General features: G+C 58.4%; 2 protein-coding genes and 2 long non-coding RNA genes across 8 annotated transcripts in view; 3 read left to right on the top strand and 1 right to left on the bottom strand.

Annotated features, from left to right (window-relative positions):
* On the top strand, nucleotides 1-7,088 carry LOC122487030. Its single transcript, XR_006298292.1, has 2 exons — nucleotides 1-1,455; nucleotides 4,655-7,088. It is a non-coding gene; the product is annotated as an uncharacterized LOC122487030 (long non-coding RNA).
* BRD4 (bromodomain containing 4) overlaps nucleotides 1-17,014 on the top strand; it is an 86,437-nt gene extending 69,423 nt beyond the window's left edge. The window contains 10 exon segments of the mRNA XM_043586878.1: nucleotides 9,420-9,472; nucleotides 9,588-9,702; nucleotides 9,705-9,959; nucleotides 10,593-11,180; nucleotides 13,758-13,870; nucleotides 13,970-14,132; nucleotides 14,264-14,394; nucleotides 14,519-14,724; nucleotides 14,837-15,080; nucleotides 15,457-17,014. Coding sequence (XP_043442813.1) covers nucleotides 9,420-9,472; nucleotides 9,588-9,702; nucleotides 9,705-9,959; nucleotides 10,593-11,180; nucleotides 13,758-13,870; nucleotides 13,970-14,132; nucleotides 14,264-14,394; nucleotides 14,519-14,724; nucleotides 14,837-15,080; nucleotides 15,457-15,525 — 1,937 coding nt within the window. The 3' untranslated portion in view covers nucleotides 15,526-17,014.
* A 1,620-nt stretch (nucleotides 17,015-18,634) lies between these two features.
* LOC122487031 lies at nucleotides 18,635-20,400 on the bottom strand. Its single transcript, XR_006298293.1, has 2 exons — nucleotides 20,288-20,400; nucleotides 18,635-19,099 (listed from the first exon to the last, which is right to left on the bottom strand). It is a non-coding gene; the product is annotated as an uncharacterized LOC122487031 (long non-coding RNA).
* Nucleotides 19,458-23,691, top strand: EPHX3 (epoxide hydrolase 3). Of its 5 annotated transcripts, XM_043586881.1 has the most exons (9): nucleotides 19,461-19,554; nucleotides 19,872-19,953; nucleotides 20,365-20,735; nucleotides 20,956-21,041; nucleotides 21,385-21,542; nucleotides 21,638-21,766; nucleotides 22,591-22,694; nucleotides 22,789-22,925; nucleotides 23,013-23,691. In XM_043586881.1, exons 3-9 carry the CDS (start codon nucleotides 20,493-20,495, stop codon nucleotides 23,236-23,238), a joined length of 1,083 nt encoding a protein of 360 aa, XP_043442816.1. In that variant the 5' UTR covers nucleotides 19,461-19,554; nucleotides 19,872-19,953; nucleotides 20,365-20,492; the 3' UTR covers nucleotides 23,239-23,691. The 5 variants fall into 5 exon arrangements, with proteins under 5 accessions (XP_043442815.1, XP_043442816.1, XP_043442817.1 ...); XM_043586880.1 differs by having other exon boundaries at nucleotides 19,458-19,554; nucleotides 19,872-20,735; XM_043586882.1 differs by having other exon boundaries at nucleotides 19,476-19,953.
* The last annotated feature ends 1,475 nt before the right edge of the window (nucleotides 23,692-25,166 follow it).

The following is a 25,166-nucleotide window of genomic DNA, read 5'->3' as shown; positions in this document are numbered from 1 at the left end:
TGTCTTACTGAGCTTTTTGTCACGTTCTTCCCTGTGTTTGGCTCAGTCACGTGTCCAGGCTACCTGAGACCAGAGACGGCTGTCATAATAAGAACGGTAACCCTCTCGCTAGGACACTGGGGAGCTCGGGGGGCCTGGTGAGGACTTTGGGTGTTGGGGCCCAAGTGGTGGCATCAGTGTTAGTGTGACCCCACCCCGCCCTACAGTCTCTTCCTGTGTCACGGTCGCATGCAGCACGGCTGTTCAGGTGATGTGCTCCAGCAGCACGTGTGTAGCGGCCTGCTCTCGACCCTGCTGTCACCAGGCTCGGGGCTCTGCCATTCGCCCCAGAGTGCTCACAGCTGCATTGGCTGCCCCTAACTCAGTGTGCACACACGTGGGCCTGCACGTGTGCCCCATGGTGGTGTCCTGGCTGACCCTACCGCCCACCTGAGCAGCAGCTTCATTGTGGGAAGTGGGAGTGAGAAAGGGCAGGTGGAGACGCTGAGAGCTGCAGGGTGGTAGGAGAGAAGCTTTTCCTGCAGAGGGACGCTTTCCTGATTATTCGCACGGAGCATGGGGAGAGGGGCAGATGCTCCCTCACACTGGCCCGGAGGAGAGGCTAGAAAGGAAGCCTGGCAACCAGCCTGTTCTGTGAGCTGGAGCTGGTGGGGGTGGCCTTGCGAGTCTGGGGGGGCGGGCTGGCCTCTGGGCAGGTCTGGTGCCATCAGCCGAGCAGCCTCTCCAGGCAGGCTGTGGTATGTGCATCCTCAGTGGGAAGTGTATTTCTGGGTGTTTTCTTTCATAGACCTGTTTCGTCTCTGGCATGTTATTCTGACTTAAAACTAATAGTAAGCCCCACGTAGTCAGTTTATGAAGATAATGTGATCTGATTGGGCCAAAGAAGTTTGAGGCCCCTTACACTTAGAGTAGCTTTGTGACCCCTCTCTCGAGGCGTGTGCACACCTGGGTCCTCTTGTCAGCTCAGCCTGCCTTTTTCTGGGGAAGCTGAGGACAGGAGGGCTTCTGGGCCTTCTCACTCTGTGTCTCTGCTTTGACAGGAAAGGGTACCAGGCTTCCCAGGTAGGTGGGAGGCTTGCCTTGAGGTGGGCTAAGGGCTTCTCCAAGACTCCAGATTCTGTCTCCAGTGGGCCCAAATGAGAGTCATTAAGTCATTAAGCTATGTTCCATATTTCCTGAGCTCCGCTGTATGCAGAGACTGCTGTGGGCAGTTTGCTGCCCTTCTGTCTCCATTCTTTGTCCTTTTCTTCTAACCAGCACCCCCCCCCCCCCCATTGCTTTTTTTTTATCTGTCAACCAGCAGGGGGCGCCACACCCCCATACCCGCCCAGGAAGGGCTGGCAGGAAGTCAGCGCCAACTGCCCTCAGCAGGATGAATGACCGTATTCTTGGGCCCAATTAGCATTCCTGGTGGCCCCTGACTTCTCACCTTCTTCTGTGCCAGCCATGCCGCAGGTTTGCCTTTGCTCTGGGGTTTTCCACCTCCTGCAGTTTGTAGCACGCTGCTCCTGCTAGGGGTGTCACAACCTTTTCTCCTAAGTATATGAGTGACCAAAAGAAAACCCCAAAGCTTGGAATTGGCAGGGGACCCGATTGTTAAAACGGCGCAGTTTGGCCAAGGGCAAACTGCTTTGGCCCCGACGTAGATCGTGGTACCCAACCGGCAAGTCCTCATTGCGAATCTGTGACTGTGGCCTTTGTCCCTGATCCCCAAGCTCTTCTGTGGGGTGTGTTTGCCTTAGGTGGGAAATCCTCCTGGGCTCCTGAGTGCCTTGCACACGCCTCCTACCATCTGATGTGGGGCAGCTGTGACGGAATCTCCAACAGCTCTCTACTGCTGAGAATACTTTTTCCCTTTTTGTGCCCCCCCTTTTAAAGAGATGGAAAGATTGTGCAACAAGTAATCTGAGAGTCCTGGGAACAGCTGTCCTGGCGGGAAGGAGGGTGAGATTTACAGTCTCTGAGCCGACGGCCTGCAGGCTCCCAGGCTCCAGCAATCCGGCCCAGTGGCTTACCCTGCTGCTTCCGGCCCATCCCTCTTTCCAGGCACCCTCCCCACCTTGAGTTTTGGGAGGCTCCCATTTGTCTTCAAGGCTCTGGCTTTTCCTTTGCCATCTGTGTGCACCGGAGAGCTCTATTGTGGGTCAGCTGGATGCTTCTCTCAAGAGAACCACCGTGTGGGTTTGTGCTCTAGGGCTCAGACACTCGGCCCGAAAATGGGAGGGAGCTTGCGCCCCTGCATCATTGAATGCAGCCACCCGCCACCCCATCCCGCATAGGAAACTGCACTTGCTTCCAGGGCAGCTGCTCAAGCTGGGTCCCTGGAGCTAGGCAGCCCCAATTTCTGTGGCCAGTTAGTGGTTTTGCCTTGGGAAGATAGGACAGGGTGGGGGTTATTGAAGGTATTTCTTTTGGTCTTTTGGGGTTTGTTTTTGCCCTCCTTGTTCTTGTGTTTCCATTTGGACTGGAGCCGAAATTCCTGAAAGGGCCTATTTTTGTCACTTGTACTAAGGGTCGTTTCTGCCGACAGGGCCCTGAGACATGAATCACCAAAAGAAACCAAACAGAGGTACTAAATTGGAGCTTGGTGGGGGGGGGTTGGGGGGGTTTGGTGCATAGATCCCTTCTCTGGCTGCTCTCCATAGATAAGGATGCTGTGGAGTGCTTAAGGCATGGGGCTGGTCCTTGGGGCCAAGCAGTTCAGGGAGGCGGTGCACCCACAGATGGAGTGGGGGGGGGGGGCAGGGGTTGGGCTTTCCTAGCTCGGTCCCAGGCCACCATGTGTTCCTCCCCACCGCCCAGAAGCACGCTGTTGGCCAGTCCCACCACATCCTCTGAACCCAGCTATTACTTGGATTATGGTCTTTCATTGAGCTTCAGTTCTGGATAAAGTTCGAATCTGCTTCAGGGTTCAGTATTGGCACAGGGCAGGGAATGCAAATGCCACTTTCCCACTTGCTCCTAAGGCATCTGTAGACCTCGGCTGGGCAGGCCAGAGGTGAGTGCCTGGTTCCCCCTTTTCCGCAGCCATCCCAGATGGGCTTTGGGCAGAGCTGTGTGGCCTGTCGGTCACCAGTGCTGGGATCATGTCTGCCTGGCTCACGGGGCCAGAGGGAATGTCCTAGGACTCTTTGTCCAGCTTTCCACCCCGTCATGTCGCTGATGACAGCCTCTTTCCACGTGCCATCCACGGGTCTTTCTGGGTAGGGTGGGTACACAGCTCCTGTCCCTCTTAGGACTGCACCCTTGTACCCCAGCTACCTGGCTGGGACGGCTTCAGGGAGGTGTGGGGTAGTTCTCTTGGATTTGTGCCTGGTCTTCTAGTTGCAGTGGGAGCTCACTCCAGCTATTTTAGTCTCCTTGTTTCCTTTTCCCAGGATTTGAGCTTGTGGGTGTTTCTTAATAGCTCCGGGGAAAAAAGGAATGCTTGATGTTTTGGAAAGATTTGAGCCGGAAAGTGCAGACGGAGGCCACAGGGCGTTCTTCCCAGACAACCAGCCTCAGCTTCCAACCCCTGGGGTCTTTGAGGGACTGGGTCCCAGGCCCATCTTGGGGTCTGCTGCTGCCTGCTCCAAGGGTGTAATACTTGCTCTTGGGAAGAGGGAGAGGCCCCTGGTAGGGGCATAGGGAGGTAGGAAGGGACCTGGAGGGCAGGACTGTAGCTGGTCTGCCTGTGCTGTCAGGTGACCCCTCTCATACACTCACATGCAGGGGTCGCAGCTGGAGGGACTCTGGGGCTTCGTGGGCGAGGGTGAGCCTTGTGGAATGTGCCCTGAATGACAGTCCGGCCAGTGGGTGGGTTTTTCCCACACACACACACACACACACACACACACTTGAAGACCATGGGACTGCAGTGTTGGTTGCATCCGTGACTCTGGCAGAGGCATCTCCTCTGCTGTGTGGGTGGGAACATGCCCCATGCCCTTCTCCCGTCAAGGGGAAACACTCAAGACCGCTTTCCTCCTCGCATGTCTTCTGATTTCACCCCACCTTGACGGTGTATAGAATTGTTTGGTCTTTTTGTAATTTGTTTTTTGTTGATGTTTCTTGGTGTTTGTAGGAATGCAGAAGGGAGGGTGTTTGCTGGAGGTCCTGCACTGCAGAGCCCCTCTCTTGGGGGTTTTCTTACCTGTGCCCCGGCCCTGAGGAAGGGCTGGCATCACCTCCCTGAGAAAGACAGTGTGCAGTAAAGCAGATACGGAGGGGAGACAAGCTTGGGGGGGGGGGGGGTGCCTGATGGACGTGTGGGCACACCTGGCTGGTCTTCAGGAGTGATGGCAAGGACGACAGGCCAGGGCATCTCTCACATTCAAAGACCAGTAAAGGAAATGCTGGTCCATGCTCAGGGTGCACATGAACTTGTTCCTGGAAGCAGTTACTCTGTGTGGAAGCATGAGCAGGCTCTGGGTGGTTTTGGAGACGTCCACACGTGCCGGATCTGTGGCCCTTGTAAAGGGAAGGTGGGTCTGTCCCCGCCCGCGGCTGGCCAGGCAGGGGGCAGGGCTCCCAGGCTCCGGCGCCGTTCTCTCGTGCCCTGTCCGTGGGCAGGGCACAGGAGGCTGGCTCGGTCTGTGGTTCTTCTGTTCTTGTGACTTGAACGGTACATTCCACACCATTTCTCTCACACTGGTTTCTCTCTCCCTCTATGTAGGTCCTGCCTAATCATTGGACACGGACTCTTAATAAAACGGTCTTCAGTTCCAGATTCCTTCCCAGCAAGCTATAGCTTAAGTCCATTTTCTTCTGTGAAAGGGACAGGACTCCATCAAGTTATGGAATTCCTCAGAGCCCTGGGCCTGTCCCCTGGGGTGGATTTAGTCATGTCCAGCAGCACACGCCTAATCCCGCCTCCGGGAAGGCTGCCTGCTTGGCTGGCCACCCGGGCCTCCTGTGTAAAGACTGCTTGGCTGTCCTGCCCAGCCTCCCTGGTCGTCTGGGGTCTTCTGGGTGGGTGGCATCTCCCAGAGGGTGATGACAATCCCCCCGCACACACATACGTGTGGTGCTGCTCCGTGTGCAAGGCCCCGTCACGAGTATGTTTTCTCTCTTCATCCCTCCCTCTTTTTCTGGATCCTAACTGCTTTCCTCCTGGATCTTAAAATGATGTTAGCCCAGGGAAGATCTCATTCAGCCTAAAGAAGAACACTCTAATTAATCTAGTGCTTTCCCCAGTGAGGAACAGGGGCTTTAGGGGCAAGCCTGGCTGGGCTCAAAAGCTCACGGGGTTGTCCCTCAGCATGCCCTCTTTCTGGTGGCTTGTGAGGCTCCAGCCAGAGGCTGTCACCAGCCACAGACTACTCCTGGCCCCTGGAGTCTTCCTTCTGTTTTCATTGTTCCCATTGTTGCCTGTTGGGCATTTTCCCAACTTTTTTGGCCTCTTTGCCCGAAGTCACAGAGGGGAAAGTACCTCTTGGGCTGCCTCCCTGTCCCTCCCAAGTAATTAGAAGCAGGCTACAGGGGGAAGGGATGCTTTTAGTGGGATGCCCCACTGGTGAGGGGCACTCGAGGAAGAGTGGCCATGCAGCCAGGTGACCTGTCCCAAGTGGGGTGGGACGCTGGGCTGGTGGGCGAGAAAAGGCTCTCAAACCCAGAACACTGGACCAGTCCATAGTGAGGCCATCAGAGCCCTCGGGGTCTGCTCTGTGCACATCTCTGAAGGGGTGTCGCCAGTGCAAGCACCCTCTCAGTCTTCAGTCCCCTAGAATAATGACAGCCTCTGGGGGTGGGGCAGGCCAGGGTGGCCACATCATCCAAGCCCTGTGAGAGGCACTGAATAGGATTTTTTGCTCTAAAAATAAATATCAGCCCTTTTTTGGTCATGAATCCAGCATTTCAGCAGAAAACTGCCTGATGAAAAGTCCCTTAAGGAACAGCATCTGTGTTTCAGGGAGTTTTGTTTTGTTTTTGTTTTTCTTTGTTGTTGTTTGGGGGGGGGTGGTTTTTTGGGGTTTTTTTTGTTTTTTTTTCCCCCCTCTTTTTAAAGTGTAGTTTGTGTGTACTTCTTCAAGGCTTATAACAGTCTCCTGGCACCTTGGAGCCTGCCTTCTAGAGCTGGAAGCAAGTTTGAGGAGGTATAGTTCCGTCAGCAGCTGGTGGATGCTGGCCACCTCCTGTGCGGAAACCCTGGGACACTTCCTCGGGGCCTTGGGTTCTAGATCCAGCCTCTCCAGGGCCCTGCAGTGATGCTTGCGAGTTCCTAGGCTGCTCTCTGATCCTCTGGCCAGTCTTCTTCCAGTCAAACTCATTTGCCAAACAGACTATTTTGGGTTGCCCTTTGGCCTGTGCCTGATGTGTTCCCAGTGCAGCTCGGCCTGGCTGGAGCCAGGGGGCTTCATGCCCAGAGATTCCCACAGGACAGTTGGGAAGCTGCTGGCATTGTCTTTCTGGGAAGATTCTGCCGTCTTGGAACAAATGGCAGCCTGGATTCCCACAGTGTCGGCCTGTGTTGCCGCCCCACCCCTTCCCACACTCGTGCATACCAGCTATAGCCACAGGCCAGCTCGCCTGCAGGGTCTCTGCACCCTTGCTATCCAGGGATCCTGGCCTCCTTGCCCATCGGGCTTTTATCTGTCAGGGAACTCGATCTTTAGACTCGAGCCGTCACCTGTGCCCAATGCCCCAGGAATAGGGCAGAGAGAGCAGTGCCCACTCACTCCTCATTGGCAGCCTCCTGTGTGTGAGCAGGGGGACATGCCAGCTGGGCCTTGACACACCAGCCAGCCTGCGGGGCCTGAGGAGTTGCTGTAGGATGGGCGGGTGGCCTGGGCCTCTGCTAGCGCCAAGGCTCCCCCGTCCGTTGTGTTGAGGGGCTCTGTGCCTCTGCCCTGCCCTTACCCTCAATCCTGTCTCCTTCCCTTGAGTGGGGGCGGAGGGGGGCGCGGGGGAGGAATCAGTGTTTTAATCAGATTTTACAAAAACGTTTTAATTCTTTGTACAATTACCATCCTATGTAAAGATGAAATTTGTGTTGAGTTCAAGATTTTCATGGAATAAAGATCACACAGTACTCGAGGCCATCTTCATGTAACCCTTTCTAGAGAGTTTTGTGTGGGTGTCTCGGGGCTGGTGTGTCGTGAAGCTGTGCACTTCCTGTCTTGTCTTCCTACCAGTAACTCCAGCAGGAGGCTCGGGCCACATGAGCTGTACGCAGCTGTCCCAAACAGGCTCCAGCACCCTTTGGTCCCCACCGCCGGCCCCTTTTGTGACCTCTGGTCCTGGAGGTCTGCTGCGTACCTCCCACTGGTTCTCCCACTCTAGGCCCGTCCCCCTCCCCACCGGCACTTCCCCACAGAGACCTGGGACACTTGCCAAGGCAGCCAAGACCCACTCTCTGGAACCCCTGGGACCCCACAGCATTTTGTCCCCATGAGTGCTCACGTGGGCCTCTCTGCTCACGGCGTGCGAGGAGATAGTGAGGGCACACAGAGCTACCACCGTCCCTCCTTTATGGTAGAAAAAAAAGGGGGGATTCCCCTGAGGCCATGAGATGACTGGCCACCCCAGCCCTCTCCCTGCAACACCGTGCCTTCTCCTGGTCAGTCTTTCCCCACTGAGCCTGAGCCCTCTCTTACCCTAGGTTCCAGTCCCCCAGACTCCCAAAGGCCTGCCCATGTGTGAGTGGCTGCTCCAGCCTCCCTCAAGTTTCAGTGTCTGTTCCTGGGATCTGCTGCGAGAGGTGCCCGTCCTGGAGGGACGCCCCCACCCCCAGCCCCTTCCTGCTCCCTTCGGCTCAGAGGCCTTAGCACACCGTGCTCTGCCCAGTGCATGGAGGGCCCCTTTGGTCCTGGGCCTCCCACCTTTCTAGTTCAGTGTCCCTCCTTCACCCTGCAGCTGCCAGCCCCATGGCTCTAATCCCACAAGTCACCCAAACTGTCCCCTTTGTATGTCCCACCCACAAGAGTGTTCCTCTCACCCGGTTTCCTGCTGTGACCCAAAGAGCCCTGAACCCTCTCCTGGCATCTCCAGTGTCCGGGTTTGAGGCTGGGCTTCTGGTTCCCGTGTTCCAGGTGTCCCCGGTTGCGGCCATTTGTATGAGGACGTGTGTCCATAGCAGCTGAGGTCTTTGTCACTGTCTTGTCTCTTGCATGGAATGGTGAGCTCTTGCAGGGCATGAGGTCCCTTCTCCTCCGTTTTGGTAGCGCGCTGTGCCCTGTGGCTGCACACCTCACAGAAGCTTAGCACGGCCCTCCGTGAAGCAGCTACCAGCAGAGGTGGCCCGCCTTGGGCAAAGCATGTGTCCTCCGACGCCAGCAAGAGCCGGCACCCTGGCAAGGAGCTCAGGGGAAGCCAGGCAAAGCCAAGAGGTGTCTCTTGGTGACAGGAACTTGAAAGGCACCGTGGGTCCTGTCTCCTACCTCGTTGTTGACTTCATCATTTCCTAGGCCAAGAGTGCCGACTGGGCCTCCTCTCCCTCTCTGGGGTTCGCACACCAGCGATTCTTGGCAGGGGACAAACTGGTGGCAGAAGATCCTTAGCATATATCTGTGGGTTGGGTGTGTGTGTTGGCGGTTGCCCATTCCTTGCAGGGACAGGCCCATCCTGGACAAGGCCATACGATGGCAGCAACAAGCCGCCGGCCCCTGAGGAACCAGGGCACACACTGCCTTCTCCCTGCAGCACGTTGGCTGTGTCCCATCACGGGGACTTGTCTGAGGCTGGTCTTTCACGAGGAAGGGGATGCTGGTTGGTGGCCACCTTTGCTGGCCACGGTAGCGAGCACCTTCTCCGTTTCCTCCGGGTCATTCCTGAAACGCTGGCCTGTCTTCCCTCCCTCTCTCCATCAGTCCCTCCCCTAAAGTGCTCACTCTGCAGCCAGGCCTTGGCCCATGCCGACACCACCACTCTCACCACAGTTGTGCAGCTCTGCTTCCCCTGGGAGGATGGGAAGGAGTCAGCTTAGAGGGCAGTACAGTTAGAGGCAGCCATGTCGTTACTTTGCAGCTGCGTGACACAGGGCAGGTCCCTTAATTTCTCTGAGCCTCACTTGGCTGATCCATCAAATGGATGTGATCATTTTGAGTGGCACAATTGTTCCCAAGGCAGAGCGGGCTGGGGTACAGACACTTCAGTCACCATAGTGGCGTCTGACCCAGCAAGTGGGAGAGACACTGGGCAAGGAGGTCTCTGTAGCTCATCTCCCAGCATACCCGGGCATCATCCTTTAGTGGAACTCGTGGGCAGGGAGGCTTTTCAGACAAGGTCCCTGCTAGGAGAAGTAGCAGGCAAATGGGTAGGTGACGCCCCATACGTCTCTCTCTCCCATGACCGACTCCCGTCCCTGACGGAACCCAGCTACCCTCCCTGTCACCGTCACCGGCCCTTCTGAACTTACCCTCTGTTTTCTCCTGGCTCTGCCTCCGAGGCCAGCTCACAGTCCTCTCCCCCAGCACCTCACCACCTTCTCTTTCCCTCTGCAGAGATGGCTCCGAAGTCAAAAAAGAAGGGGCACCCTGGGAGGGAGCAGAAGAAGGTACGTGGTCTCAGGGGTGTCCTCCAGCAGGTGAGCAGCTGGCCACCTGCCCTCATGGGCCCTGAGGGTACACAGGCATGTCCCGCCTGCCTGACGTCAGCCTGTCTGTCCGCAGCACCATCACCACCACCATCAGCAGATGCAGCAGACCCCGGCCCCCGTGCCCCAACAGCCCCCGCCGCCTCCCCAGCAGCCCCCGCCGCCTCCACCTCCGCAGCAGCAGCAGCAGCAGCCCCACCCCCGCCGCCCCCGCCTTCCATGCCGCCACAGGCAGCCACCACGATGAAGTCCTCGCCTCCGCCCTTCATCGCCGCCCAGGTGCCCGTCCTGGAGCCTCAGCTCCCAGGCAGCGTCTTCGACCCCATCGGCCACTTCACCCAGCCCATCCTGCACCTGCCGCAGCCCGAGCTGCCCCCTCACCTGCCCCAGCCGCCCGAGCACAGCACTCCACCTCATCTCAACCAGCACTCGGTGGTCTCTCCTCCAGGTGAGCTGCGGCCACGCCTGCCGAGGTGCAGGGAGGCCCCCTTCCCGTCCTGCTCTTCCATTGACTAGGCACTCTGGGCGACCTGTGGAACCCCCTCGACTGTAGTTGTGTTGCTTCCAAAGGGAGGCCAGTTGATTTTCCGAGCCATTAAGGAAATGACGGGAGACTGAGACGCACGCCATGGGACAGGCCCCGCATAGAGTTAGTTCTTTAGTTCTTTGATCTGGAAGACACTGATGTGTTCCTTCCGTGGGGTGGGTGTTGCGCGAGATAGAAAAAAGATACGCTGCCGCACGCTGCCTCCAACTTGGGGATGGAGGTGCTGGGGGATGCATGCGCACTTGGGCCAGAGACAAAGTAGCTTGGGGGGGGGGGGTTGGGGAAGGCCTGCTCTGAGACCCACAGGGCAAGGAGGGAGACCGGGGGTGCAGAGCACAGGGCAGAGTGGCACTGGCGAGGGGCCCGATCCCATAGACCTCTCTGGAAACTGTTCTTATTCCTGAATTTGTGGGAGGCCAGGGAGGGTGGCGCAGCCAGTGGCGGGAGACCCATAGGAGGTCAGGATGGAGTGGGAAGGCTGGGCCTTGGGGTGCAGAAGCCGTGAGCCTCACTGCCGCGCCCTTGTCTTTCCAGCTTTGCACAACGCGCTGCCCCAGCAGCCGTCGCGGCCCAGCAACCGAGCCGCCGCCCTGCCCCCCAAGCCCGCCCGGCCCCCGGCCGTGTCACCTGCCCTGGCTCAGCCACCCCTTCTCCCACAGCCCCCCATGGCTCAGCCCCCCCAAGTGCTATTGCAGGAGGACGAAGAGCCACCCGCCCCACCCCTCACCTCCATGCAGATGCAGCTCTACCTGCAGCAGCTGCAGAAGGTGCAGCCCCCCACACCACTACTCCCTTCCGTGAAGGTGCAGTCCCAGCCCCCGCCCCCCCTGCCGCCCCCACCCCACCCGGCCGTGCAGCAGCAGCTGCAGCAGCAGCCACCACCACCACCTCCCCAGCCGCAGCCACCGCCCCAGCAGCAGCACCAGCCCCCGCCACGGCCTGTGCACATGCAGCCCATGCAGTTCCCCACCCACATCCAGCAGCCCCCACCACCCCCGGGCCAGCAGCCTGCACACCCACCCCCTGGCCAGCAGCCGCCGCCGCCACAGCCTGCCAAGCCTCAACAGGTCATCCAGCACCACCCTTCACCCCGGCACCACAAGTCAGACCCCTATTCAACAGGTAAGTCGGCCCTTGCCCCCTCCCCCCCCCGCCGCCCCGCCCCGGGCTCTGGAAAAACTGGTGTTGGGCCCGGAATCTTGTCTTTAAGAAGCCCAGTGGGTCAGCTCAAGCTCCAGGCTGAGGTGGGCCCAGAGCTGAGCCTTGAAGGCTCTGGGTTGGTTGGAGAGGTGGCCGAGAGGGGGCGTTGGGGCTTCATGTAGCATTGTTATCTGGGGTCTGTCTTGACTTGCCACCTGAGATGACTGAGAATGGGGTCCCCGCTGGCCCTTGTCTGGGAAGTCGCAGTCACGAGCATTGCAGTACGTTGTGATCCTGCTAGGTGGGGAAGCCAGGAGCCCAGGGAGGCATCTTATCCATTTCTGAGAGTCAGGACAGGCTTCCTGGAGGAGATATCAAAGAATGAGCCAGAGCTAATTTAAACAGGGTAGGAAGTGAGGTCCAGACAGAGCTAGGGGCAGGCCAGGGTAGCTGGGGCTGTTTGGGAACCTGTAGAACTAGGTGCCCTGCTCTCAGCGTTGTAAAGCTCACCTGGTAGATGAGGACCATGTGGGAGAGAATTGGGTTTAAGCTGAGTGGTGGCTTGGGGCACACCCAGGAGTCATCTTCCATTTCCTGCTCCCTTTCTCCAGCCTGGTCCAGGCTGCCCTTTCCCACAGCAGTGGTCAGGCTGCACCCTCTCGCCTTTCCTGGCCCCTGTTTTTTAAGTGTGTGTGACCATACCGTGCCGGGCAGCTTCAGCGAGGGGGATTGTTCCAGTCAGTGCCTCCTGGTGTGCTGATGCGTGAGGATCAAGGTTGAAGTTCTTGGACTTGGCAGGGCGGACCACGTAGCCTGGCTGGGGAGTGCAGGTGCCGCCTGCAAATTGAACAACAAGGCTGTTGATCTCGGGCCGTGACTGCTCCTAAACCTAGCAAAAGCTGCCAGGTGCCAAGTGGATCATCGCATGCCCTGAGCCAAGAACAGCTGTCTGTCCTCCCTGGGAAAGGCTGCTGCTGGTCCCAGCAGCTGTGCTGCTTGCCTGTTTTCACCCTTGAGGAAGGCCAGGCTTCTCTGTGGGGGGCAGTGGGGGAAAGGGGTAAGCCTCCTCTGGCCACCTATGCCCTGAGTCCCCAGGCCCACCTCCCTTGCTCTCCTGCGGCCTGGGATGGATCACAGGGAGCAGTGTGTGTTGGAACGTAGCCGGGGACTTGAGGCCAAAGGCCAAGTGGTTGGAGTCTCAAGGGGGTTTCACAGGCATCTGTGGGCATGTGGCCAGCTTATAGGCACTACCCCCGAGCCATTGGGCCTCCCCTCTAATGACTGGTAGATTAAACAGGTGCTGCTGAGGGAGCCACCCGGACAAGAGACTGTCGCAGTCCTGTCCTATGCCTGCAGATCCCTAGGCCTGGACTGGGGCCACTGACACCAAGTCTGGCAAAACCTGCCACACGGGGCCAGGGGCCAAGGGGTCAGGGGCAGGCTGGTCCTTGGCACCATGTTGTCTCTGAGCAGCCGTTCTACCTCTCTGAGGTTAGGAGCAAGTTCTGGCTCTAGAGGGATGGGGGCGAGGAAGGTCCACCATACTTGGGGCATTGTGGTCTGTGCCAGGCTCAGGAGACTGGTGGAAGGCCAAGGGTGTCTGTATCTATGCTGGCAGATGGCGGCTGGAATCCAGCCTGGAGAAGGTCAGCGGAAGGGCCTGCGTGCGGAACTTGGGTTAGGTTGTTCAGTGTGAGGCACAAGGCAGGACCGGGAGCACGGAAGGGCACTGCAGAGAGGTGGCTTTGTGTTAATGGGCAAGTATGGCTTGTCCCATGCTGGGGCCAGCCAAGACACGTCAAGGATCCAAGCAGGAGGGTGTTTCCATGCTGGAGTAGGTAGAGAGTTGAAGGCGGGACTTGGTGACTGTGATCTAAGGTTGTTTTCTTACCAGTGAAACTGGGGAGTCAGGCTTAAGTGTTTTGATGGGGCTTTCAAGACTCCTGCCCTGCGGCAGGTACTTGAACCTCATGGCTGCCTGGATCTCCACCGACCCTCCCCTATGCTCCCACCCCACCGTTGGTTTGAGGAAGGTGGGTGGCTGGGTGGGCTGGCTCAATTCCCATAAGAGCCACAAGGTGAGGACTGTTCTACCGGCTCTGCTGTGGTGGGCCAGTTCCAGGAGTCCCCCTTGTGTGGGGCTTGCAAGCTAAGTTGTGCGGGGAGGGAGGGTCCTGGGCATCTGGCCCTAGGCCCAAAACATTTGTCCATGCAGGCAGGTTAAGCCATGCATGGACAGCTGGGAGCCCAGGATGTGTGTTCTGTGAGGTTATTGAGGTCCCTTATATTTAACCCAGCCTGTGCCATAGAGGCATCTGGAAAGCTTTTAAAAAGCATTCAGGCCCAGACCTTACCTGCGACCAAATACATCAGAATCCACTTTTCAAAGATTCTTAATGATTCTGACACCAGGACTGAGCTCGTGGCTCCACAAAGCGCTGCTATACGCGCAGCGAACTAGGGGCCTGACCTGCTCAGGGCTCAGCCACTGTGGGTCTCAGCCGGGCCCAGGCCAGTGGCTTCCATACAAGTTGATGTGCTCCTTGTCACCTCTCCTAGGTCACCTTCGCGAAGCCCCCTCCCCGCTTATGATACATTCCCCCCAGATGCCACCGTTCCAGAGCCTGACCCACCAGTCGCCACCCCAGCAAAATGTCCAGCCTAAGAAGCAGGTAAAGGGCAGGGCTGGGCCACAGCCCCCAGGGCCAGGTGTGGGCCAGTGCCAGAGGCACTCACCTGCCTCACCGGCCACCGTGCCTGTGCCATCCCAGGAGCTGCGCGCGGCCTCTGTGGTCCAGCCCCAGCCCCTGGTGGTGGTTAAGGAGGAGAAGATCCACTCACCCATCATCCGCAGCGAGCCTTTCAGCCCCTCGCTGCGGCCAGAGCCCCCTAAGCACCCGGAGAGCATCAAGGCGCCCGTTCACCTGCCCCAACGTGAGTGCCCTCTCTGCCCCCGGCCTGCACTGGATGAGAGCTTTCTGTGGGCTTATTGACTGTGCCCTCCTGGGCTTGGGGGCAGGGGGGAATGGGCCCCAGCCGAGGCCCACAAGCTGTTTGTGTTCCAGGGCCTGAGATGAAGCCTGTGGACGTCGGGAGGCCTGTGATCCGGCCCCCTGAGCAGAATGCACCCCCACCAGGGGCCCCCGACAAGGACAAACAGAAACAGGAGCCGAAGACACCAGTTGCACCCAAAAAGGTAGGAGCAGTGAGTCCACGAGTGTCCCTCACTCCAGGGAGGCACCTTGGTGGGTGTGCCCGCAGGCTCTGGGCCTCTTGGCAGGGCCCCTCACCCCCCACCCTGTGGTCTCTCTGCCTGGCAGGACTTAAAAATCAAGAACATGGGCTCCTGGGCTAGCCTGGTGCAGAAGCATCCCACCACCCCGTCCTCCACAGCCAAGTCCTCGAGTGACAGCTTCGAGCAGTTCCGCCGCGCTGCCAGGGAGAAGGAGGAGCGTGAGAAGGCCCTGAAGGCGCAGGCCGAGCACGCGGAGAAGGAGAAGGAGCGGCTTCGACAGGAGCGCATGAGGTGGGCTGGGGCTGCAGGCAGCCTGGGGTTTTCTGGGGCTTGCTCTGCCCTCCTTCCTGCCCCCCCCCCCGCCCCCCCCTACTCACTGGCGGCTCTGGCCTGCTCTCCTCAGGAGCCGGGAGGATGAGGATGCGCTGGAGCAGGCCCGGCGAGCCCACGAGGAGGCTCGCCGGCGCCAGGAGCAGCAGCAGCAGCAACGGCAGGAGCAGCAGCAGCAGCAGCAGCAGCAGCAGCAGGCGGCCGCGGTGGCCGCGGCTGCCGCCCCCCAGGCCCAGAGCTCCCAGCCCCAGTCCATGCTGGATCAGCAGAGGGAGTTGGCCCGAAAGCGGGAGCAGGAGCGAAGGCGCCGGGAAGCGGTGAGCGGGGGGGGGGCCTCTGGGCAGGGGCTGCGAAAGGGGGCCGTGAACCCCAGGGTGAAGGCAGTCTCTCTCCGAGGGGTGGGGTAAGCACCCCATGCAGGGAGGGGGTGCTCAGGACAGGGTGAGAGGTGGGGTGAGCACCCCGTGCAGGGGGTGGAGGTGGGCGGTGCTCGGAACAGGGCTGCTGCTTCTCTGCACTGTGCTGGCCTCAGGGTCTCAGAGGGGGCTCAGGGCCAGTGCCGAGGTGCCTGGGTGTGGGCCCTGAGGGCATGGCCAGTGCTGGAAGGGGCTGAGGGGTGGGCGGGGAGTTCGGAAGCCGTAGCCAGTGGGGGGCACCTCTTCTCACTCCCTCCTTCCCACCTCTCCCCTCCAGATGGCAGCTACCATTGACATGAATTTCCAGAGTGATCTATTGTCAATATTTGAAGAAAATCTTTTCTGAGAGCACCTAGGTGACTTCTGACTCTGATTTTCTGGCAAAACGTTGACTCTCCATAGTGTTAGGGGCGGCAGTGGAGGCGGTAGCAGCGGCGAGGGGGTGTCTCCGGGCCTGGCCCTCCTGCATGCTGTGCCCGGGGCAGGCCTGACGGGCAGCTGAGGATCGCAGAGCCTGTCTGCCTTACAGCCAGCTGGACAGCCCGCCACCCACCACCCCCTCACGGGACGTCAGCTCAGAGCACGCCTCGCCACGAGCAAGTGCCGGCCAGACCCAAGCCGCGCGTCCCCGCGGGCAGGGCACAGGCCCTGCTCTCCGCCAAATGTCTACACAGTATACACAGGACATTGTTGCTGCCGCCACCACCGTGACTGGTTTCTGTCCCCGAGAAAGTGACGTTCGTGACGTCCTGCCCACCAGGAGTCCTTCCCCCCACACCCCAGCCACCACCGCCCGCTCCCAGGAGGCCAGGGCAGGCCCGAGCGAGCTGGAGGCGGGCGAGGGCGCCGGCCCACCCCTTGCTGGCACTGACTTTGCCTTGAACAGACCCCACCCCTCCCCTCCCCCCACAAGCCTTTAATCGAGAGCCGCTCTCTGTAAGTGTTCGCTTGTGCAAAAGGGAATAGTGCCGTGGAGGTGTGTGTGTGTCCATGGCAATTCGGAGCGAGGTGACTGTCACACGTGTGTGTGTGGGCCGGCCTCGCCCGGTGAGTGAGGCCACCAACCAAAGTCAGTTCCTTCCCAACTGTGTTTCTGGGTTTTTTTTTGTTTTTTTGTTTTTTTTTTTCCTATATATATATTTTTTGTTGGATTCTATTTTATTTTTAACTCTCTCTTCTCCTCCAGACACAATGGCACTGCTTATCTCCGAAATGGTGTGATCGTCTCCTCATTGAGCGGCGGCTGCCACCGCGCTGTGGGTAGTGTGTGACCGTGGCTGTACTGTGTAGTGAACATAGTTGGCATATCTTTGTTTGAAGTTTGTTGGTGACTCCACCAAACTGGTGTAAAAAAAACTCAAAAAAACCCACAAAAAACAAAACAAAACACAAAACACACAAAAAAAAACTGCCTATATTTTACTCAGTTTCAAACTTTATTAGTCTATTTTTAATTATAAAGCCATGTTTTCTTTTCCCTCCCCACTCCTTTGTTTTTTAATGTCAAATCTGTTTTGAGTTGTTTTTTACCAGGAAAGGAAGGGCCAGGGGATGAGGCGGGCACCAGGGGCTGGGGGCCACAGACCACTGAGGCAGAGGCTCCCCACCCAGCCTGACCAGCTGGCTGCCACTTCCCCTACTTTTTTTTTTTTTTTTTAATTTTATAATTGGAGCCCTTGGTGAGGTTACGTGTGCCATGAGAACCCACTCTACACCACGTCGCTGGTGCCTCAGTGTTGGCCAAACTCTGGAGTCACTGACTGGTTTGACTTTCATACGGTGAATATGCATTTGGTCTGTACTGATCATGGAATAAACACATCTCTCTTTTTTAATGCTGGTGTCTTCCTGACATTTCTTTGTGAACCACCTGTTGCCTAGGTTAGGCCTAGGGCCGCTCCCCCGCCCCCCCCCCCCCCCCCCCCCCCCCCCCCCCCCCCCCCCCAAAATCCCAAACCACCTTTGTACAAGAACTACCACCAGGGCCACCTAGGCCTTCTCCTGTGACCACATTGAAGCTGTGACAGGGAGTCCAGGCACCCATTCTTTCCATGGACCCTGGTCTCCTAGCGGGGTGACATGCTCCAGCAGAACCTGGCCAGACTCAAGACAGTATTTTCCCCCCTTCGCCCTCCTCCATCCTGGTCCCCCACTCACCAGAGGACTTGGGCCACTTCTGCCACCTTGCCTGCCTCTACCTTAACTGCTCCTTTCATTTAAGCTCAGGGTTAACCAGATGTTCTTAGATAAGTGTCCATCCCCCAAAATGGGATCCTCCCCCGCCCCATGCATGTAGACACGCACGCACACATGCCTGCCCGAGAGATCCTGCCGTATGGCTACCCTGCCTCCCTTGCCTGTGTGCCACAAGGCGAGGGGGGCACTCAAGAGTGGCCCCTAGGATGTAGGATGAAAGTGTATCATTTATGTGTGCAGAGACGTAAACTGAAACATTTCTAGCACTGTTTCTTAACCCCTATCTCCCTTTTCTGTTTCAACCGGAAAAGCCCTTGTATCATCTTGTGTTTGGGATCTGCCGAAACCTCTTGGCAAGAGTGTAGTTCAGGTGACCGGCCACAGGCCCCCACTTGCCTCCGTACCCTTGCCCCACACCCAGCAGGCACTTCCTCGATGTGCCACTGTGCTGCCGGTTCAAGTGGGACTTCATTGGTTCTTTGGGGTTTCTTCCATCTCATCCCACCCCCTCACTTCTGTTCCGTGTTTTGTTCAGTAACTTCCCCAGGCCAGGTCCGACTGTTTAGCTGGAGAAATGGTTTTGTCTGCACCTTCCTTCTGAAGATTTAATTCTGCCATGGCCCTCTCCACACCTCCCTGATGGGTGTTCCTCTAACTGGGTTGTAATTAGAACTTGATCTACTATTTAATTTCTCTGGCCATTTTCCATTCCCTCCCACAGTACTAGAAATCTTAGTCCTATACAAGAGTAAGAGGTGTGTACAAGCCCCCCACTGTACTGTATGCACGGATCGCTTGGCCAATAATTCTGTCAGTGAATCTGAGACTTGTATTAAACACTTTAGACATTTGTAGAAGGGAATTCGTAGACTTTTCACTTATATACTAAAGGTTTTTTTTTTTTTTTGTGCAGTTCTCATTGCAAAAATAAACATTTGTACTGAATATAAAATTAACCATCCTGTGACTACTGCTGTCTTTTTGTCTGAGGGCAAAGCTGGGGTAGGGGGATGGAGGGAGTCGGTTTCGTGTAGCAGAGGAAGAAGGGCGATCCCCAGACTCCCACCAGCCATGCAGCCAGATTAGAGGACTCAAGGAGGCACAACCGGGATCACCCAGTGGCTGTGGAGGATTGATTTGATGGAAAGTAAAAGAAACCGAAGCTGTGATCCAGGCTAATCGTGCAAGAAAAGAAAGGTACTTGGTACAGGGAGAATAAACCTTTGTACAATACAAGCCATGTAATCATAGCTGTCCAACCGAGTCTGAAATACATTGTTTACTGAGGCCGAACCACATAAACCACCATGCCCTTTTAAGTAGGAACCCACAGACTTAATTATGGGCCCAGGATGGTGTCCTGTTCAGCCTTAACAACACAAAGGTAGAGGTTAGCAGTGGGAGGTGACAAAAATAATGAGAAGGGTGTTTAAAGTTAGAGAGGAAACCAAAAGGAAAACTAAAAACGGGCAGGGTCCGTCCAGGGGTGGTGAGGCTCGAGTCCATGCTTAATGAACTTCCTAAACTGGTCCTCAAGAAATGGCCACACAAGCCTGTCGAGCGAGATACCTGGGTAACCACCAGAAGAAAGCTAACAGCGTTCCAGTGGCCGCCTCCGGGCGGGAGAGGTGGAGCCCGAGATTGTTGCTTTTTTCATAAATCTCGTTCAGCAAGTTGTATGGCTTTAGGCAAATGACTTAATCCCCGAATTTCAGGTTCGTGGTCTGTAATACAGAGATGTGATAATAGTACCTACACTTAATAGGGTTGTTACGTGGGTTAAACGGTGAGTGACCATGAAATGTTTAGGATCTTGGGGGAAGGTTGCAAAACAGGAGGAAGAACCTGCCCTATCGGCCTTCTCGACCGATCCTGACCGACTTCCTCTTTCTGACCGCCCCAGGGACTCAACCGGCCCGGTCCTCCGGCTCGCGGGCCCGGTCAGCCCTCTGGAAGTTAAGAGTCTCCGCGTCTCCATTGGTCGCCACCGGCGAATCCCCACCCCCCAGCCCGGCCTCAACACCTGCCGATTGGCTCCCGGGCGAGACCTGTCACCCGCACGTCAATGACCACCGCCCTCCAATCACAGCCGTGCAGGGGCGGGGCCGGCGGGCGCTGGACTAACTGGAGGACTTCCCGGGGTCGAGGCCACTGGACCCGCCGTTGGAACCAGGCCTGGGTGAGGGTGCTGCTAGGTCTCTCCCAGCCAGGCCAAGGACAGGGCCGCGCAGTCCAGGGAGGGGAGCTCCGAAGGGCGGCGGCAGGGGCTCTCAAGTCCTCCCCGGGTTGCGGCGACCGCCCGCGCCTCCTAATCCCAGCCAAGGCACTACCTGTCCCCTCCTTCCGCTTCCGGGCCCGCCCGCCCCGCCATATTAGGTCCCGGCCCCGCCCCCCGCCCCTTCATCCCGGAGCCGGGCCGACCCGCAGCTTATTGGCCCAGCCCTCGCACCCAAAGTATCCGGGCCCAGCCTCCGGCCTTCTCCCGCCCAACTTTAGGCCCCGCCTCATCTGGACTCCACCCTCGCCCCGCCCGCCCTCTAAGCCACGCCTCCATCTCCTACGCAGCTCCTAGGCCAAGGTGGGTCCAGGGTTACGGCGCGTAGGCCGCACCTACCCTGCATTGCTCCGCCCCCTCGCTCCAGGCTCCGCCCATTTTACTAAAGTCACCTCCTTATTCCCTGTTTGTCCAGACATCAATCTCCCTCTAGACTTAATATTCCCACCCACCCGCGGCGGAGTCCTACTAGGCCCCGCCCCCTTATGAAGCCCCCCCCCCCGCCTGCCTAGGCCCCGCCCTCAATTCGCTTCCCCTCTCCTCAAAGCCCCTCCCCAGCCTCGGAAGCCTGGTCCTCGCAGGCTCCATCCCCGCACCCTATCCTTGTTCCCTGTCGCCGTCGCGCCCAGGTGTTTACCTGGCACTTAGGTGACTCGTGTGCGGTGGCTGTTTCGATATAAGCCTCCCGCCCCTTCTCTCGGCGCGTTCCTTAAGCTCAGGAGGCACGGAGGGTCCCCAGACCAAAGGCGGTGGGCTTCCCAGCCCGAATCCCGCCTCGCTGCTGCTGCTCTCGCCCCCCGCCCCCCGAAGGCAGCGCCGAAGTCGTCCCAGGTCGCGGCGACATGCCGGAGCTGGTGGTGACAGCGCTGCTGGCGCCGTCGCGCGTCACTCTGAAGCTCCTGCGCGCCTTCATGTGGAGCCTCGTGTTCTGCGCGGCGCTGCTGACCGCCGCCGTCTACGGCTGCATCGCGCTCACGCACGTGCTGTGCCGGCCCCGGCGCGGCTGCTGCGGGCGCCCCCGGCGCACCCCACCCGCCTGCTTGAGCGACCCCACGCTGGGCGAACACTGCTTCCTGACCCTGAAGGTGAGCGCGCGTGCGCGGGCGGCTGTGCGGGGGGCCGTCGGGGCTTCGAGGGTCGAGAACCCCGGGAGGTCGGGCCCCGTCGGGGCCGAGCCCCGGTGAACGGAGAGTAAACGGTGGAATCCAAACGGGGGTCGGCGCGTGGCCGGAAGGGCGGGGAGGGGGGGGGTGTCAAGCCTAGTGAGGAGGGCCTCCCCGGGTCTCTGACTGTGCCCTCCCCCAGAGCTCGGGCCTGCGCCTCCACTATGTCTCCGCTGGACGTGGCAACGGACCCCTCATGCTGTTTCTGCACGGCTTCCCGGAGAACTGGTAGATATGAAGCCCAGGGGCTTGGGGCGCCCAAGGCCGCAGGTGGAGCTGGAGGTGCCGCGGGGCTGGCTGGGTAGACTGGGGGCCCAAGGCATAGAAGGGGGTGCTCGAGGACAGGCGTCTCCAGGAATGTCCCTGCAGAGATGGGACAAAGCGGTATCAGTGTCGACGCTGCCCTGGACCCAGAGTGCAGCCGACCTTGCCTTCCGCGCGGGGTTCCCCCATCTTCCTTTCTGGGAAGTCCAGGGCAGGGAAGTCGGGTTGCCGAAGGCCCCTGCTGGGCGTAGGGTGGAGGTGCAGCCTGGGGACCCTGACTCAACCTCCCTCTCCACCCGCCTGACAGGTTCTCCTGGCGCTACCAGCTTTGGGAGTTCCAGAGCCGCTTCCACGTGGTGGCTGTGGACCTACGGGGTTACGGCTCCTCAGATGCACCTCGGGATGTTGACTGTTACACCATCGACCTGCTGATGGTGGACATCCAGGATGTCATCCTGGGCCTGGGTGCGGATACCCCCATCCCAGGCCTGGCCTCCCTCACCCCTGCCTTGCTTCTCCCTGGCTTCTCATCTGCACTGGTTCCTCTCACCACCCCCCAGGTTATTCCAAGTGCATCCTGGTGGCCCACGACTGGGGTGCGGTCCTCGCCTGGAATTTCTCCATCTACTACCCGTCCCTGGTGGAGCGGATGGTTGTTGTCAGTGGGGCCCCCATGTCTGTGTACCAAGGTGTGTTGGGGAGCCCGGGACGCTGGAATATCCCTGTGTGGAGGGGCTTGTCTCTGTGTCCACACTTCCTTGTCCACCAGTCAACACCGCCCCCCCCCCCACGGGGGGCTGGGGACACCCATGATGCTCCCAATCTACAATCAGTGACCGTGCACTCAGGAGTAACTCACGGTTTCTGAGCACCTACAGGTAACAATTGCCCTGACAAGGAGCTTTGCATATACATAACCAACACAAGTCTCTGTGCATACGAAAGTGTCGTTATCTCCATGATCCAGTTGGGGAAACTGAGGCAAGAGAGGCTAAATGTCTTTCTTCTGGCAAGGAAGGCATAGATGAGTAAGCAGATACCTGTCTCATCACCTGATTCTAATTCCCAGTATAATAGTTCTAGTGCTGTGTTCTCTCTCCCACTCTCTCTCTCCCTCCGTGTTGTTGTTTCTTGTCTGTCTCTGTCTCTAGACTGTCAGCTCTCAGGCGGGCAAGGGAGTTTTGTTTGTGCCATTTACTGCCGTGTCGCCAGGGTTTTAAACAGGTCCTGGCATACAGTAGGTGCTCAATAAGTGTTGAAATGCATCCAGACCTGGGCAGTGGCTGCAGACAGAGGTGTCCCCATTCTGTGGATACAGTGACCACTTGGCAGGGAGGGACACCGGCATCCGGGCCAGGAGGAATGTCAAGTCACCCCCACGAGGTCCGGCATGCGATGACATTCCTGAGTGTTGGTGCATCTGTGTGCCTGACCTGGGTGCGTGTAGGAGTGCGAGGGGGTGGGGCCACCCCAGCCCCAGGCCTCACATCTGCCTTTCCCCTGCCGCCCACAGACTACTCTACACACCACATCAGCCAGTTCTTCCGTTCCAACTACGTGTTCCTGTTCCAGCTTCCCTGGCTGCCTGAGAAGTTACTGTCCATGTCTGACTTCCAGGTGCAGTGGGGCAAAGGCCTGGGGGTACGTGGAGGGTGGGGGGCTGGGACTGGGCAGGCTGGGCACTGAAACCGTAGGTCTGCTGTGTACCCAGATCCTGAAGACCACCCTCACACACCGCAAGAGAGGCATCCCACACTTAACTCCCAACGAGCTCGAGGCCTTCCTTTATGACTTCTCCCAGCCCGGTGGCCTCACTGGGCCCCTCAACTATTACCGAAACCTCTTCAGGTGAGACCAGACCCGGGGCAGAAGCTCAGGAGAGTTCTGGGGGGCAAGGGGGAGGGGCGGTTATTCTTCCACCTGTCTTGGCCCTAGGAACCTTCCCCTGGAGCCCCAGGAACTGGCCACACCCACGCTGCTGCTGTGGGGAGAGAAGGACACCTACTTGGAGCAGGGGCTGGTAGGAGCCATCAGCAGTCGCTTTGTGCCCGGCCGGCTGGAGGCCCACATCCTGCCAGGCGTGGGGCACTGGATCCCACAGAGCAACCCCGAGGAAATGCACCAGTACATGTGGGCCTTCTTGCAAGACCTGCTAGGCTAGCAGCCCTCGCTCCCTGGCCTGTGTGCACCTGGGAGTCCACACCACGTGCACACCACGACGGACTGCCGGATCACACACAGGCGTGGAACTCCTAGACCACACACGAGTGTGTCTGTGGATGCCCGCAGGCACACCAGGCTGTTTGCCCACACACCAGTGTGAGTGTCTGTGCACCTGAACAAGCACTTCAGCCCTGGGGAACCGGGAACTTCTCTCCTCTGCAGAGCTGGATACCCAGTGTCCTACCTGTCCCCTCCCTGGGGCCTTCCCCTTCCTGCCAACGTCAGCCCCCAGAGCTGCACAAACCAGACTCTGACCTTCCCGTCCCTGGCTTTCATCTCCAATCTGAGTCTTCAGCTAAAAGCTGTTCTGTCCAGTAGGGTAACTGGCAACCGTATCTGGCTGCTTCAATTTAAATGGAAATTAATTAAAATATGATCGATTAAAAATCCAGTCCCTCGGTCACTCTAGCCATGCTTCAAGGGCTCCACTGACACATCAGCATAAAGCATTCTATTGGACAGTGCTGATGAGGGTACTTCTAGAAAGGGGGGTCTGTACCTGGCTCCTGACCAGCTCTCCAAGGAAAGACCCTCATGTACAAGCAGGTGTGTGTCTAGAATACTGTCTAGGCAGGCCCTGGGCAGCTCCCACCATCTCCCTCCCGGTTGTGACACCAGACCCTCCCTGTAAGGTCAAGATCTCTAGGTGCGGCCTGGGCAACATCCCTGGGATCCCTGTCTCAGATACGTGGAAAAACAGCTCTAGGCTATGCTAGGGTGGATGTTTGAGATTCTGGACAGGGCACAGGAAGGGACTGGACTGGCTCCCTGAATGACCATCTGAAGTCTGAGGCCTGCCTCTCCAGCGCCTGGAATCTTCTCCAAGTTAACCACAGATTCCACTGGTTCTTTGGGGGGGGGGGGGGGGGGATTCTCTGGCTCCAGCCTCCAGATGAGGGTGGGACAAGTAGAGGGTGAATCATCCAGCCTCAGGCTGGCCATGGCCCTTCTGTCTCCCCAGCCTTTGCCTGGCCTTTGGGGACCATGTCATGACGAATGCTGATGAATCTCTCTGGGGACCTGCAACCTCAGAAATACATTCTCTTATCACTGGGATGGGTCTGGCTGGCTAAAGCTTGCCTGTTGGTCATCCCCCTCTGTACTGTCTTGTCTCTAACATAACATCCTTTTCATTCATCCCGTGTGTCAGGCACTGATCTAGGCACTGGGGAGTGAACAACACAGCCTTACTCTGGAGTTAACAGAACGGGCATAGAGAGCTAGGTGAGTGGCGACTCAGGAAAGGCTTCCCTAGCTGGGGGACACACTTCAGGGAGTGGGAAACTGTAAACAGGAAGGTTGGAGGTGGAAATAAGCCTGGGCTACTGGAGTAACAACTTGGCGATTAGTGGCTGCGAGAGAGGAGAAGAGGCCACAGCCAGACCGCCAGGGGCTGTGAGGAGTTTGGATTCCGTTCTCAAGGGGAGTCAGGGAAGAGTTTTCAGCAGGGGAGGAACATGGCTTGCATTTTGAAAAGCTCCCTGTTGTGGCCGGACAGTCCCACGCAGGAGTGCGAGTGGTGAGACAGCTGGGGGGCCATGCGCTGCCTCAGCACGGGCGGCCCGTGGGGCCCGACGGGAGCCGGGATCCCCAGCGCCCGACCCACCTCGGGGCCCCCCCACTTCCAGGGTGGGAACAGTGCCCCTTGGGGTCGAGGAGATGGGCCGGAGGGGAAGGGGACCCCGCGACCTCGGAGCCTGGGGTGGAGGTCTGGGCCGAGGAGGCCTGCGGGCAGGATGAGGATGGTGTGTCCAGGGGGCGGTGGGTCTGGCGACGGTTGCCAGGGTGATGGGGAAAGGGCTGATGGTTGACCGGAACGGGTAGCGGTTGTCTGGGTGATTGGAGGGGCCCAGGCGAAGGCTGACG

This window comes from Prionailurus bengalensis, chromosome A2 (genome assembly GCF_016509475.1).
Source record: "Prionailurus bengalensis isolate Pbe53 chromosome A2, Fcat_Pben_1.1_paternal_pri, whole genome shotgun sequence".
Lineage (NCBI taxonomy): Eukaryota > Metazoa > Chordata > Mammalia > Carnivora > Felidae > Prionailurus > Prionailurus bengalensis.
Note: the sequence above shows the minus strand (reverse complement) of the source record. Positions and strands in the feature narration are given on the sequence as shown.

Coding starts and splice junctions, on each gene's coding strand:
- EPHX3 (XM_043586880.1), top strand. CDS start 20,493: ATGCCGGAGCTGGTGGTGACAGCGCTGCTGGCGCCGTCGCGCGTCACT. Junction 20,736..20,955: donor ACTGCTTCCTGACCCTGAAG/GTGAGCGCGCGT, acceptor GCCCTCCCCCAG/AGCTCGGGCCTGCGCCTCCA. Junction 22,695..22,788: donor TGTCCATGTCTGACTTCCAG/GTGCAGTGGGGC, acceptor CTGTGTACCCAG/ATCCTGAAGACCACCCTCAC.